The sequence below is a fragment of the Solanum lycopersicum genome, chromosome 3 (assembly GCF_036512215.1).
Source record: "Solanum lycopersicum chromosome 3, SLM_r2.1".
NCBI lineage: Eukaryota > Viridiplantae > Streptophyta > Magnoliopsida > Solanales > Solanaceae > Solanum > Solanum lycopersicum.
Window position 1 is genome coordinate 54,302,218 of NC_090802.1, and position 16,374 is coordinate 54,318,591.

Below are 16,374 nucleotides of genomic sequence, written 5' to 3' on the forward strand. Positions count from 1 at the left end.
CGACTCATTAGCAAATACCATTAGCATTTATGTAGTAAGCTTATTTCTCAATTTAAAATGTTAACATTTCTCTACTTGTAATCTAGCATTTACACAATTTTAGCATAATCAATCATCTAACAATTGAGAATGGAATAAACTGGAAGAGAATGAAATATTTGTTCTTCGTTTACAATCTAAAATAGACATGGATTGTAGGAACATGTATAAAATGTAGCAATTTACCAAAATATATTTTGATAAAAACCTTTTGGCTGCTTATATGAATGACAGAGTATAATATTAAAACATATAAAGTAGTTTTGTAGTTCAAAAGTTCTCATTTTTTTCCAAACTAAAAAAAAAATTGTGGCTACCATATAGTAAATATACAATTTTACTTCTCAAAATAATTATAGATAAAAATCCCATCTAGCTTAATTGGTAGAGTGTAAGGCTTTTAACCTTGTGGTCGTGGGTTTGAGCCCTACGAATATTTCAGCACATAAAGTAATAAAGGTGTGGTTTTGCTCCTCGAAAGTAAAACTCAAGCGACCCTTCATAAGATTGTCAGGTGCAAGCAACAATGTGACACGTAGAAAATACAAAGTTGAGTTGGAAATGAAGCACGTTCTACAAGTCGACCTACAGACCACGAGAAGTTTTACAGGTCATAGAAAGGAAGTTGTAGGTCTTAGAGTGAATTTTGGAAAATTTTAGTATTTGATGATGGTATACAGGTAAACGCGTAAATAAGACAAACAACAGAAAGTGTTATGGACTGTAGGAGGGATCAATAAAAGTGATACTTCGTAAATTTTTGGACTTGAATTTGGGTCCTATTCACCCCAGTAATTGGCTCAATGGTTGACCAAGACAACTCGTAGAAAGTCCTGCAGACTGTAAGTAAGGATTATAAGAGTTGTGAAAATTTTCAAGTAAGAAAATTTTGGTATTTTCCTACTCATTTTACTCCTAAACTATGTCGTTTTGACCCTAAAATCACCCTTATAACTTATTTTACTTTTAATAAATATCTCATTCACTTGCAACCAAAAATTCCCTCAAGTCTTCTTCTCCCAAATTCTCCCAAAGATATTTAAGACAAGGTTAGGGTTTCATAAGTTTAAAAGTTTCTTCCTCCATTACTAGAGCTTTGATTACTCAAGGTATGTGAGAATTCACCAATGGATCCATTTAATTCACTGTGTTCTAAAAGAATCTCAATTTTTTCAATTCAATTTCACCCAAATTTTTAGGGTTTCGATTTAATCATCACGGGTCCAATTCCATTATGCCTTGCCTTACCAGGAACTGTTCTCATCAATTTGATTCCCTCAGCTGCACAGAATGCCTTGAACTCTGATTTGTCATACTCTCCTCCATTGTCAGACCTTAGGCATTTGACTTTCAAACCGGTCTGATTCTCAACTTCAACTTTCCGCTTCTTGAAAGTTGCAAACACATCTGACTTATGCTTCAAGAAGTAAACCCATACCTTCCTGCTGAAATCATCAATGAAGGTAACATAGAATCTGGATCCTCCAAGTGATGATCCTGGAGATGGTCCCCAAACATCTGTATGGACCATTTCCAACCGCACTTTCTTTGTCTCTATAGCAGTCTTTGTGAAGCTTACTCTTTTCTGTTTGCCCATAACACAACTCCCGCAAAGACCCATATCAACAGACTCCAGTCCCTTAATTGCTCCTTTTCCAACCAGCATCTTCATTCCTTTAGCACTCACGTGTCCAAGTTTGTGTTCCACAGACATGAATTGGAAGCACCTTCAGCAACAGCGGCCATGTTAATACACACCCTGTAGTGATGTACAAGGTTCCAGATTTGGTGCCACGAGCTACTACCATAGCACCTTTCACAATCTTCCACGAACCTTTTCCAAACTCTACTGCATATCCTGTGCTATCCAACTAACCAATAGAGATCAGATTTTTCTTGATCCCAGGAATATATCTTACATCCTCCAATGTCAACTGGTTTCCCGAGGTGGTCTTTATGCAAACATCCCCCTTTCCTTCAATCTCTAAGGCTTTATTGTCAGGAAGATATACTTTTCCAAAATTTCCAGATTTGAAATTTTGAAACAACTCCTTGCTTGGAGACGAATGGAAAGATGCTCTAGAATCCAAAATCCATGATTCAACCGGGCTGTTCACACTAAGGATTAGAGCATCCCCAATGTCCTATGTTGAATTTACAGAATCATTGTCATCTCCAAATTTCTGATTCTGTTTCTTCATTCGCTTTGTACAGTTCGTCCGAAAGTGCCCCTTTTTCTCCACAGTTCCAACAAGTCAGGTTTGATCTTTTCAGGGATTTTTCTCGATACTTTGATTTTGATCGACCATGTTGATTTTGGCCTTTCGTTTTACTTCTTCCCCTTCGATCAACGCTGAGAGCACTGCCCGATGAATCTCCCACTTCTCGTTTGCGAATACTTTCGCTAAGAATAACATCACGGATTTCATCAAACTTCAGTTTCTCATATCCACGGGAACTGCTAATCGCAGCAACAACAGTATCCCAAGACTCGGCCAGAGATGACATCAAAATCAATGCCTTAATTTCATCTTCGAAATTAATATCCACAGAATTGAGTTGACTCACAATCATATTGAACTCGTTTATATGATTGGAAACGGATCTAGTTTCAGACATTTGTAAATTGAATAATCTACGCATCAAATATACCTTGTTCATAGCCGATGGTTTTTCATACATGTTTGACAGTGCCTTCAACAGACCGGATGTAGTCTTCTCCTTCACGATGCTGAACTCCACGTTTCTTGACAAAGTCAACCGGATCAACCCTAGAGGCTGGCGATCCTTGAGTTTCCACTTCTCCTCCGTCATGGATTCCGGCTTCACCCCGGTCAACGGTTCGTGAAGATTTTTCTGGTACAGATAATCTTCGATCTGCATCTTCCAGAAATTGAAATCGGATCCACCAAACATCTCGATTCCAAGCTTCTAACTATCCATATTCAGTGATCGTGTTGAATCTCCTTTGCTATGATACCAGTTGTTAGGATCGAATTCATGCGCACACACTAGATGAATGAAGAACACAAGAACTTTCAAGAGAAAGATATGAGAGATCTAGAGAGAGAAAGAGAAAACTCAATATTTCGTGGTAACACCACGTGAGTAAACTTTCACGACGGTGAGGTACATTTATATTAATAAATCAGAGTATTTTTGGTTACAGAGAATAAATAGGAAAACCTAAAATAGAGAATAAATAGGAAAGCCTAAAATAGAGAATAAATAGGAAAACCTAAAATTAATCATGCTCCACTACCTAACACTGTGATCTCACATGCCTCGTAGGGATTAACCCTTTGCTAAATCCACATGCTAAACTTCAAGAACGTTACGAATTCTTAGTTTATTTACCTTTCTTCTCCTTCTCCTCTCTCCAAACCCTAGTGTAATTTTATGAAGCATAAACTAAGCCAAATCAGTTTAGACCCCAAATAAATTACTAAAAATGAATTTAATTAATTAGGTAACGAAAAGCAAAAAATAACTTCAAAAATCAAGTTAACTTTCCTTATCTAGATAGCCCCAACTTCGAACGGGCATATCTCCCTCATACGAGCTTGGAATTAAGAAATCTCAATGCATTGGAAAGATAATTCAAAAAACTTTCATTTAATATCTTACAAAATACAACTTATCCTTTGCTAAGAGTTATAGTCGTTTGAAGTTGATCCAAAACTTATACTTAACTCAATTTGCGAAACATTCCAAATTTGATCTTTCCATAAATGGTTTCTTTCTACTTCTAGTTCTTTCAAATAGTTGGGTATTACAGTTTAGAAATAACATGTAGATGTGAGAAAAATGATATTCTATACATAGATACTTTGAGATCAAAAGATGATTAGTGTGAACGAAGATGATTTAGCCTATTCATTAATGTTCATCACTAAAGATCAACACAATTACCCTTATGTGACATTGATTTTCAATTCCCGCACCTCTAGATTGCTTGTTATTGTTGATTTCATTCAGATGTTAGTTAATTTTGATAATTGATTACCAAAATATTATATTAAATTGGTGTTACCATCTTAATGAGGAATCCCGAATCTTCGTTGGGTTTATTACTGACGACATTCGTTCACTCTTTTAATTAATTTAGAGGATGATTTGAGCATGCTCATCATGTGTGTAATTCTGGATCCAGTATTTGTGATCATGTGGGACATGTATCCGGTATTTTTGTTTCATTATATGTGATTGGGAGTTTGTGTTTTATATTGTAGCCATATGCATTGTTTTGTGTTATTGTATTATGTTGCATTCATATCTTAAACTTGCTTTGTGATTCTACCAGTATACTATGATTTGTATATTGATATTGCATCAATTATTTTATTATTGAGTACAAGGCCTCTTCAACGACTGATCTGAGACCTCAGTTAACAAGTGTCCGACTTTGAATCCAAGGATGAACTATGCTTTCAGGCTGTCAGGAGTTCTTTTGCATCTACTTGTCCATCTTTTCAGACACAAACACTCTAGGTTTTTAGTTTCGGAGTTGTATCCCTTGTCTTGACTATTTAGGTTTTGGTATGTTGGCTTTACCTTTCTAAGGATTTTATTTCCGCACAAACATTTTTGGCTATCGATTAAGTTTATAGGGACTCAATTCATTAGTTCATTTTTAAGATTAATATTTTTTAATAACTATTTCTTGACTAAGTTTTAATATTGATGAGCTGGGTTGGTATCAAGTAGTCATTAGTTCCCAACCAGGTGATTTAGTGTGAGTGTCACTCACGATGTTCTGGATCGTGACAAAAATTATTTTTACCTGATTATTTATAAATGATTAAATATATTATTTCTTTTAATGATACTCATAATTACTACAAGTTTTTGACTCGATACAAGAGAAAAATATTATTAAAAGAATATTTATTTACCAATTTGTAGTGGCAGACAAAGTTAGGAAACTATACAGATACAAATTGAAACAAAAATATATCCAATGAAATAAATCCTAAACATTAAAATTACAATTTTGTCCTTATAAGAAGAAAAGCAGTTTTATCGATATTTTATAATTGACCAGCACAATAGTGGGTCTACACAAATTACACCTAAAAATTATCATCCATGTCGAGAGAAGTTAATATCTCTAGAAGTAAAACATTATAATAATGAAACCAAAACATTCTATCCGATGCTAAAACGACATTATCCGAATAACGATTTTCTAATGATATTCAATACTTAAATACTAACAGACAAAATATGTTTCACAATAGAGATATGAACAATCTAATTTTAATTGACTTCTAGGGATCTCCTCTTTTTCTTCTTCTTGTTCACATTTTGTTCTTTATGATGATCATCCTTGTCTTCAAGTTCAACATAGTTAATTTCTTCATTATCCACTTGGGATGACAAACATTGATCAACATTTTTGGTTGAATCATTTTCAATGATAGTTGTTGCGGGATGAATAGTTTTCCTACTTGCATCCCTTTTCTTGCCCCATGATGGACCAAAACCCGAATAATAGTAGAAATCATTAGGATTGGAAGAGGAATATGATGATTTTTTTGCACGAGTTGATAGAAGGCATAAATTTCCCGTCTTCGCCACTACAACCTCATGTTGCTTCTCTTGTTTCTTGTTACCATTATTATTTTGGTCCATTGATAATTCGAGATTCTTCATCTCTACATTATCATCCTTGTCTTGGTTAATTTTTTTAGCAACAAAAGAAACATCGACATCCACGTCCTTAGCAACACTATAAATGTCGGAGTAGTTAGAACAATAGTGTGTGTGTGTGTGTGTGTATGTGTATGTATGTGTGTACGTCCGTGCATGGATAGGTGGGTGGGGGTGTGGGTGTGGGTGTGGGTGTGGGTGTGGGTAGATGTGGGGTGGGTGGGGTGTGTGTGTGTGTGTGTGTGTGTGTGTGCAAAAATAAAATAAATTGGTTTAGAAGTCAAATTTACCTTGCAACAGTTTCATTCGTATCATTGAAGGGCCCATTATCAACAGATCCAACAAACTGCACCGAAAAGAAAACTTGTAAATTTTTAAAATGATGGAGCAAAATCCATATAGAAAATAGAATGAAAATATAATAGAGACGGTAGGATTGAAATTCAACAGTGAACCCTAGTGAGAGTAACAAAGCCAAAACAAAAAAAAACACAAAAGGAAGGATTGATACAACCCTAAAACAGAAAAAAAACACAAACACAAAATGAAGGATCAACATTCAAAGAGAAAAGTGGGCATTCATAGATCTGAGGAATTTAAGAGAGAAACATAGATTGATTGATTAATTAATTAACAGACCTGAGAATTCGAAGAAGATGACAGCGGTGGCTGAAAAAGTGATAGGTCTTCATTGGGAAAAGTGATGACATCCCATGGCGACTGATTGAGTAGGCAAAAATGATTATTCATCAGAGAAATCTTCGCATGCTTTCTTATTCGCATGTCTCCTCAAAATCTCAAGTATTTTTGTCAAATCCAGAAGGACCACCCTCTCTATATAAATACTCTAAATCTAACTGTTTTTGTATCCATTTGTTTACTAAAATTAAATTAATAATTATCTGCACTACTCAATAAATTTATTGATTTTAGACTAGAAATAAATTTCTTATTTACCTGCTCACTAGATTGTGTGAGAGCGCACGTGCGTGCATGCACGTGCATGTGTGCACGTGTGCGTATGGGGGGATCTATATACCTCAAAAATTATGATGGTATCTACTAAATCCCACCAATAGGTGAACTAATTCTTAGCCCAAAACAAAAATAATGGGCTTAGGGAGCTGAAGTACAATCAGGGATAAGATACAAGGAAATTATAAGAGATAACAATTGAGAATCATGTAAACTAACATATATGAATCTACAAAGAATAAGGAAAAATAGTTACGAAAAATTCATCTTAAGCCTAGTGGACATTGGTACAAATCTACTACAAAAGAATAAGTACATGACCGGACATATACAAATATACATATTATCTCATAATACAAAAAACTGAGTATACATAAAAAGTTGAGCCAACGTTGGATGCAAATAAGCTCAGCTATGATCTCCAAGTATCAATTACATTGCATGTGGTCGACTAAAACTCAAATCTACATTAGAGAAAAGAGATATAAAGTGCAGTACAAGTACCAAATTAATGGGTACCCAATGAACATCCTAGACCGACTAAGCTCAAGATTGCACAATCATAATGAAATGCGAGTAAGTAAAACAATATGTAAGCCACTGGAATGGTATATTAACCGTAACGTAAATCATCAACTACAAAAGAATATATGTAATACGTTACGCAGGTATTTCAAATGACCTATACCATATCTAAACCTTCATAAGACTTCAAGGTTGACAAAATACCAAGTAGAATAAACAACTTGATCAACCCCCACAAAACCGATTGTACACACAAGATCTAACATTAATAAGGAACTATACTATGAAGAATTATGAAACTCCATTCAGAATCCAATTAGGGGATGAATCAGAATATTGAGAAAGTCATAAAATAAGCAGAACTCATTCTAGAATCCAAAATCATGATAGATACGAGAAAAGTCAGCCTCTCTTGGAATTACATCGGAATAACTGTGTGAACCTACCATCTTCTAGAATCTTATATTGAAATAAGTAATACCTCTAAAAATCTTAAATTGAAATAAGTAATACCTCTAAAAATCTTACATTGGGATAGCCACGACAAGATTTAGCATCACCTGAATTTTACATTGAGATACCCACAAAAAAAACTCCAAATCTTATATTCGAATAGCTACAACAATGATCCTTCTTGGAATCCTAAATCAGGAGGATTCAACCACACAAAGAGAATCGTATTATTTAGTACAATTCTAATGACCTAGTACGTCGTAATAAGCCAAAAATCTAACATAAATCCTTTTTGAAGGTCAAAGTCCAACATGAAGGGTGACATCTAAACCCTTGTTTGATCTAAGCCAAGCCTAAGCCCCACGAGCCACCAAGGCTAAAGTCTAAAGCATATACTAGCGAACCCTAGGCTAAGGTCTTAACTAATTAATATCAAGGTGTTCGATCACATACATAGATCACATGGCAAGTAACATCAATAACTTAAGGATATGTGTATACTATTTCTAGATAAACCAAAAATAAAGCTAACAAAGAAGTATGCATATCAAAGAGATTCATGCTATGATAAAACAATCAATGAGTTAATTCTAAGATTCCCTAAATTGTAGTCTACCTCAGAGTTGAACATGTGCTGTCAAAATCCACAAAAATGAGGTTTTTCATTCTCAAGCAGACTTTGAATAATTTCATGCTATCAAGTCAGAGATCTAGGTGTCAATATGAGTAAAACGATAACTATAGTGCAATAAAGAATGTTAAGCCTAAAACAACGTTAATAATGGGATTGTAGGACCCATATACAGAATCAATAAATTGTCTTCACTAAGTGAAGGAACTCATGCCCCAAAGTTGAGCGCAATCTGAGCATAAATGAAGATAAAAATCCATACAATGTAGCTAATAATACCTAATTCAAGCATAAGATAGACAAATTAACAAGAATAATGGGTTTTAAAGTGTGAATAACGACTCCAACAACGTTCCTAAGCTAAACCCAGCTCAAACTCATTAATTCTCAAAGAAATTATATGTTACCCTACCTCCAACTCTTCTTTCTTGAATGGAAAAATGAATAGAAAAGAGAGATATTTCTACTAGGATCACCTCCCAACATACCATAGATCGTTGGGGTAATGTTGCTAGTACAGATAAAACTCCGCATGAGTGATGGTCAACAAAACCAACCTGCTCCTTAGAAGAAGAGATTCTATAGCAAGACCAAATGATGTCATCGACTTTCATTGAAGCGGTTGGCAAAACACTGAAGTGGATCCACTGAAGCGAGTCTAGCTCTGCATGAGCGGCTACTTTAACAGACTTATAATAAAATTCTAAATCTCAAACGAACCCTCAGAAATCATTTAGGTCCAACCAACACAATTTGAATTTTCCACCCTACTAGAAACAGTATTTTGAACTTAATATTCTATCCTACTAGAAACAATACTTTGAACTTAATGAAATCATTGAAACTTCTTTCCGAAGTTGTCTTAATAAAAAGGGGGCCCACTACAAAAGCTCTATTTTAAATAAAACCACGAAATGAGTTGGAAGTCTCGAGACCTTAAATTAAAGGTCTATTTATACTAAAATCCATATCGTATAGCTAACGAGAGCATCAGAATTATATTTTGAGATTGTCTACTTGAAGTGTTGACCAAAGTCAAACACCTAACTTTAAATGCGCCAATCCTAGAAACTTGCAGAAAAACCAAACAAACTACTTTGTGATCGTCCTGTTAGTCCCAACTATTCATACATGACTTGGGGTATCTATAGAAAAACTTTAAGCACTGAAAATATAGAAAATAAATAAAATGACCTAGAGAGTGATCATAATGTATACAAACACACACTCATAATCTTCCATAATACTCTCATTTTATTTTAGTTGATTTTTCTGTTATAGACGAATTATTTTTTTATTTGTTCATTTTAGCAAATAAAGATAAATTTATCATTTTCTTTCAATTCTATATTTATCATTAAATTACTATTAACTACATAAATATTAATAGTCAAATTTAAAATATTCTTATTAAGATTAATTTAGTGTAACGACCCGTTTAGTCGTTTTGAGCAACATACTTCAATTCTGGAAAAACAGGCAGAAGCGACGGACCCCACGACAGAACGTCATGGGCACGACGGACCGTCGAGGGTGTCTCGTCCCAAAACACTTGGAAAATCTGAAATTGGGTACTGAAAATCAACTCTCTGAACTTTGTGACGGAATGGCAGGACGGACCGTCACAGGTGTGACGGACCGTCGTGATCCAACGTTTCAAAACACTTAGAAAATCTGAAATTGGGTACTGAAAATCAACTCTCTGAACTGTGTGACGGAATGGCAGGACGGACCGTCACAGGTGTGACGGACCGTCACAGACCCTTGGTGGAAATTTGGGTCTCTGAACTCTGCGACGACCTGCAGGATGGACCGTCGCAGGCACGACGGCCCGTCACAGGTTGCGCAAATCCCAGGCAGAGTCGGATTTCTGGTTAAGTTTTAAGGGACGTTTTGGGACTATTCTTTCCTTAATTATAGATTTTAAGGGTTTATATTAATAACTCAAATTCTTGAGGGTTAAAAGAGGTAACCCTAAGTTAATTAGTGGGGTATTATTGCCACCTTTTTATTCTTAATTATGTACTAATTAGGGTAAAAGAAAGAGGGTTGAATAAGAAAAATAGAAAGAACAAAGAGAGACAGAAAAAGAGAGAGAAACGAACGAGAAAGAGGAGAAACGAGAAGAAGAACAAAGCTTTGGGAACTTGCTTGCTTGATTTCTAATCTTCGGTGGAGGTAGGTTATGGTTTTCATGCTTTCATAGTAAAACTCTTAATAGAGAATGATATGTATTGGTAGTATTGTAAACCCTACTATATGCTTAATTGTATGTTTGCATGAATATGATTATATGATTGTGATAAGATAAGCATGATGAAAATATTGAATCCAAAATCTTGAAAAGAAACTTTAATATACATTATTAATGATGATGCCTTGGTATAGAAGAAGGCTTGATGAATTAAAGGAATGGATTGATGATGCCTTGGTATGGAAGAAGGCTTGATGAATTAAAGTAATGGGATTGAGGATGCCTCGGTATAGAGAAGGCTTGATGATTTACAGAATGATATTAGTGGATCGGAGTGTCACGTTCCGACACATAGATTTAGTGGATCGGAGTGTCACGTTCCGACACATAGATGTAGGGGATCGGAGTGTCACGTTCCAACACATGTAGGGGATCGGAGTGTCACGTTCCGACACATAGATTTAGTGGATCAGAGTGTCACGTACCGACACATGTAGGGGATCGGAGTGTCACGTTCCGACACATAGATTTAGTGGATCGGAGTGTCACGTACCGACACATGTAGGGGATCGGAGTGTCATGTTCCGACACATGTAGGGGATCGGAGTGTCACGTTCCGACACATAGATTTAGTGGATCAGAGTGTCACGTACCGACATATGTAGGGGATCGGAGTGTCACGTTCCGACACATGTAGGGGATCGGAGTGTCACGTTCCGACACATGTAGGGGATCGGAGTGTCACGTTCCGACACATAGAATTAGGGGATCGGAGTGTCACGTTCCGACACATAGTGGTAGGGGATCGGGGTGTCACGTACCGACACAAGAGGAGGAAAGATAATGAATCTTGAAAGATGATAATATACTCAATCTAACGAACATGATTCCCAAATGAGTATGGTATTGGGGATTGAGTCCTCATGTGTGAATTTGATGGTACTTATTGATGATTATAGTATTTGTTGTTGTTACATGTTGAGTTTTATAGTTGATTTATGATAATACTTGATATATACTGTTCCCTATTTTGAGTTGGCCGATGATATCTACTCAGTACCCGTGCTTTGTACTGACCCCTACTTTTATGTTTTTCTTCTTGTTAATTGTGGAGTGCAGCAAACGTGCCGTCATCTTCGACTCAACAGTAATTCAAGCCAGTCTCGTCACACCGGATCTTCAGGGTGAGCTAACACTTCTAGCTTGGACTGGATCTTCTCCTTCATGTCTTGATGCCTTGAACTTCCGGCATGGACTAGCTTCTTATGTATTTTTAGCTTCTTAGAAACTCTTAGAATTAGTAGTTTAAAGTAGATGTTCTTGTGATGATGACTTCCAGGTTTTGGGAATAATAGATGTTGAATATTGATAGTTATTGAATTGGTGTTTATTTAATGAGTTTAAGTCTTCCACATTACTTTCTGTTGATATTATGTTGAAATGTTAATGTTTAGATTGGTTGGTTCGCTCACATAGGAGGGGAAGTGTGGGTGCCAGTCGCGACCCGGATTTGGGTCGTGACAAAACTTGGTATCAGAGCATTAGGTTCGTTGGTCTCGTCACACAAGAACAGGTCTAGTAGAGTCTTAAGGAACGGTAGGGGGACGCCTTTACTTTTCCTTGAGAGGCTATAAGACTTTAGGAAAATTTCACTCTTTCATTCTTCCTTTCGTGCTACTACTTGAGTCCAATTGGTATCTAGGCGATACGAATTGGTATCTGACCATCTTCACTCTCTTTCGCAGATGGTTAGAACTAGAGCAACGACTACGCCAACATCAACACCGGCCAGACAAGAAACAACTGAGCCAGCCACTGGGGCTGTGGCTCGAGGAAGAACAACGGCAAGGGGCCGTGGTAGAGGTCGTGGGAGGACGTCCTCTAGGGGAAGAGGACGAGCACCTAGCCCTTCTGATACTAGGGCGGTGACTCCTCCACCGACTGAGGAGGTAATAAGAGAAGGGGAGGATGGGGAAAATGAACAAGTGCAGAATGAGGGATTGCCACCCCAACCTACCCCAGAGATGATCAATCAGGTTCTGGCTTATCTTAGCGGGTTATCTGATCAGGGCCAGACACCCCCAGTGTTTTCTACACCAGCACCTCAGGCTCCGGAGGTACAACATGCGGCTACTATGGCTCCCCGCATGGATGTTCCATTGGAAATAGGCACGTTTCTACGTCTGACTACTGGGCCTATAATGACAAATGATCAGCATGAACTTTTCAGTAAGTTCTTGAAATTGAAACCTCCAGTCTTCAAGGGTGCGGAATCTGAGGATGCTTACGATTTTCTGGTTGACTGTCACGAGCTACTACACAAGATGGGTATAGTAGAACGGTTTGGTGTGGAGTTTGTGACTTATCAGTTTCAAGGGAATGCCAAAATGTGGTGGCGGTCACATATTGAGTGTCAACCAACGGAGGCACCACCTATGACTTGGGCCTCATTCTCTAGCTTGTTTATGGAGAAGTATATCCCCCGGACTTTGAGGGATAGGAAAAGGGATGAGTTCTTGAGCCTAGAGCAACGTAGGATGTCGGTCAATGCATATGAGGCTAAGTTTCGTGCTTTATCCCAGTATGCCACCCAACTATGTTTCAGTCCACAAAGCGGATTCGCCGTTTTGTGAAGAGGTTGAGGTCAGAGTTGCGGATTTCAGCCTTACAGGAAGCGGCTACAGCGAAATCCTTTCAAGAAGTGGTGGACTTCGTGATAGAGGTAGAGGGAGTGAAAAGCCCAACTTCAAGAGTTGTTGAGCAAAGGCTTTATTAGACCAAGTGCATCTCCTTGGGGTGCTCCGGTTTTGTTTGTAAAGAAGAAGGATGGGAGTTTTCGAATATGTATAGACTACAGACAACTAAACAAGGTAACCATAAAGAACAAGTATCCTCTTCCCCGCATTGATGACTTGTTCGATCAGTTACAAGGTGCTTGTGTCTTCTCTAAGATTGACTTGAGATCCGGTTATCATCAATTGAAAATACGGGCAAAGGATGTGCCAAAGACTGCTTTTCGAACGAGGTATGGGCATTACGAATTTGTAGTGATGTCTTTTGGTCTAACGAATGCCCCTGTTGCGTTCATGAGCTTGATGAACGGGATTTTTAAGCCATATTTGGACCTCTTCGTGATCGTATTTATTGATGATATACTAGTATACTCAAAGAGCAAGAAGGAACATGAAGAGCATTTGAGAATGGTATTGGAAATGTTGAGGGAGAAAAAGCTTTATGCCAAGTTCTCTAAGTGTGAGTTTTGGCTAGATACAGTATCCTTCTTGGGGCACATGGTTTCTAAGGATGGAGTGATGGTGGATCCTTCTAAGATTGAGACAGTGAATAATTGGGTAAGACCTACTAATGTGTCAGAAATAAGGAGCTTTGTTGGGTTAGCTAGCTACTACCGTCGATTTGTCAAGGGATTCTCTTCTATTGCTTCCCAATTGACGAACTTGACTAAGAAGAATGTTCCATTCGTATGGTCGGACGAATGTGAGGAAAGCTTTCAGAAGCTCAAAACTTTGTTGACTACCGCACCTATCCTTACCTTGCCAGTAGAGGGTAAGAACTTCATTGTTTATTGTGATGCATCCTATTCGGGTTTGGGTGCAGTACTAATGCAAGAGAAGAGTGTGATTTCTTATGCTTCGAGGCAATTAAAAGTGCATGAACGTAACTATCCAACCCACGATTTGGAATTGGGCGCGGTAGTGTTTGCATTAAAGCAATGGAGACACTATTTATATGGGGTTAAGTGTGAGGTCTACACGGATCATCGTAGCCTTCAGTATGTCTTTACTCAGAAAGATTTGAACTTAAGACAAAGGAGATGGATGGAACTACTGAAGGACTACGACATCACTATTTTGTATCATCCGGGGAAAGCGAATGTTGTAGCGGATGCTTTAAGTAGAAAGGCGGGAAGCATGGGAAGCCTAGCTCACTTGCAAGCCTCTAGACGCCCATTAGCTAGAGAAGTTCAGACTCTAGCTAACGACTTGATGAGATTAGAAGTAAATATGAAGGGAGGATTGTTGGCTTGTGTGGAGTCAAGATCTTCTTTTCTTGACAAAATTAAGGGAAAACAGTTTGATGATAAGAAACTAAGAAGAATTCAAGATAAAGTATTGCGAGGGGAGGTTAAGGAAGCACAAATCGATGAGGAAGGTGTTTTGAGAATCAAGGGAAGGATATGTGTACCCCGCGTCGATGATTTGATCAACACAATTCTGACAGAGGCTCATAGTTCAAGGTATTCTATACATCCGGGTGCAACCAAGATGTATCGTGACCTAAAACAACACTTTTGGTGGAGTAGAATGAAGCGTGATATTGTTGACTTTATTGCCAAGTGTCCAAACTGTCAACAAGTAAAGTATGAACACCAAAGGCCCGGAGGAACACTTCAGAGAATGCCCATTCCGGAATGGAAGTGGGAAAGAATTGCAATGGATTTTGTGGTTGGTCTTCCGAAGACAATGGGTAAGTATGACTCCATTTGGGTGATTGTTGATAGGTTAACTAAATCTGCTCATTTTATTCCGGTCAGGGTGACTTACAATGCAGAAAGGTTAGCCAAACTTTACATCTCGGAAGTGGTGCGATTGCATGGGGTTCCACTATCCATCATATCAGATAGAGGTACGCAGTTTACTTCTAAGTTTTGGAAAACATTGCATACGGAATTGGGTACTAGGTTGGACCTTAGTACTGCATTCCATCCTCAGACCGATGGTCAGTCTGAAAGGACGATTCAAGTGTTGGAGGATATGCTTCGTGCGTGTGTGATAGAGTTTGGTGGCCATTGGGATAGCTTCCTACCCTTAGCGGAGTTTTCATACAATAATAGCTATCACTCAAGTATTGATATGGCCCCATTTGAAGCATTGTATGGTAGGAGATGTAGGTCTCCCATTGGTTGGTTTGATGCATTTGAGGTTAGGCCTTGGGGTACTGACCTTTTGAGGGATTCGATAGAGAAAGTGAAGTCTATTCAAGAAAAGCTTCTAGCGGCGCAAAGTAGACAAAAAGAATATGCAGATCGAAAGGTTAGGGACTTAGAGTTCATGGAAGGTGAACAAGTCTTGTTGAAAGTTTCACCAATGAAAGGGGTGATACGGTTTGGAAAAAGGGGTAAACTAAGCCCAAGGTACATTGGACCATTTGAAGTACTCAAGCGAGTAGGGGAGGTGGCTTATGAGTTAGCCTTGCCCCCAGGGCTGTCCGGAGTACATCCGGTATTCCATGTGTCTATGTTGAAAAGATACCATGGGGATGGAAATTACATTATCCGTTGGGATTTGGTTTTGCTTGATGAGAACTTGTCTTATGAGGAGGAGCCTGTTGCTATTTTAGATAGAGAAGTTCGCAAGTTGAGGTCAAGAGAGATTGCGTCCATCAAGGTACAATGGAAGAATCGACCGATTGAAGAAGCCACTTGGGAGAAGGAGGCGGATATGCGAGAAAAATACCCACATCTGTTTACAGATTCAGGTACTCCTTTTCGCCCTTGTTTTCCTTCTTTTGATCGTTCGGGGACGAACGATGGGTAAATTGGTATCTAATGTAACGACCCATTTAGTCGTTTTGAGCAACAGACTTCAATTCTGGAAAAACTGGCAGAAGCGACGGACCCCACGACGGAACGTCATGAGCACGACGGACCGTCGAGGGTGTCTCATCCCAAAACTCTTGGAAAATCTGAAATTGGGTACTGAAAATCAACTCTCTGAACTTTGTGACGGAATGGCAGGACGGACCGTCACAGGTGTGACGGACCGTCGTGATCCAACGTTTCAAAACACTTAGAAAATCTGAAATTGGGTACTGAAAATCAACTCTCTGAACTGTGTGACGGAATGGTGTGACGGACCGTCACAGACCCTTGGTGGAAATTTGGGTC

General features: G+C 38.1%; 2 protein-coding genes across 2 annotated transcripts; one reads left to right on the forward strand and one right to left on the reverse strand.

The window, feature by feature from the left end:
* Positions 1-5,298: 5,298 nt before the first annotated feature.
* Positions 5,299-6,474, reverse strand: LOC109119747 (uncharacterized). Its single transcript, XM_019212670.2, has 3 exons — positions 6,331-6,474; positions 5,982-6,037; positions 5,299-5,770 (listed from the first exon to the last, which is right to left on the reverse strand). The coding sequence occupies exons 1-3, from the start codon at positions 6,472-6,474 to the stop codon at positions 5,299-5,301; spliced, it is 672 nt and encodes a 223-aa protein (XP_019068215.2).
* A 9,016-nt stretch (positions 6,475-15,490) lies between these two features.
* Positions 15,491-16,076, forward strand: LOC138347767 (uncharacterized; the record flags this gene model as incomplete). The annotated part of the gene is made up of 1 exon (XM_069296070.1): positions 15,491-16,076. A coding segment is annotated over one exon (534 nt), but the record flags the coding sequence as incomplete, so codon positions are not given.
* Positions 16,077-16,374: the final 298 nt, after the last annotated feature.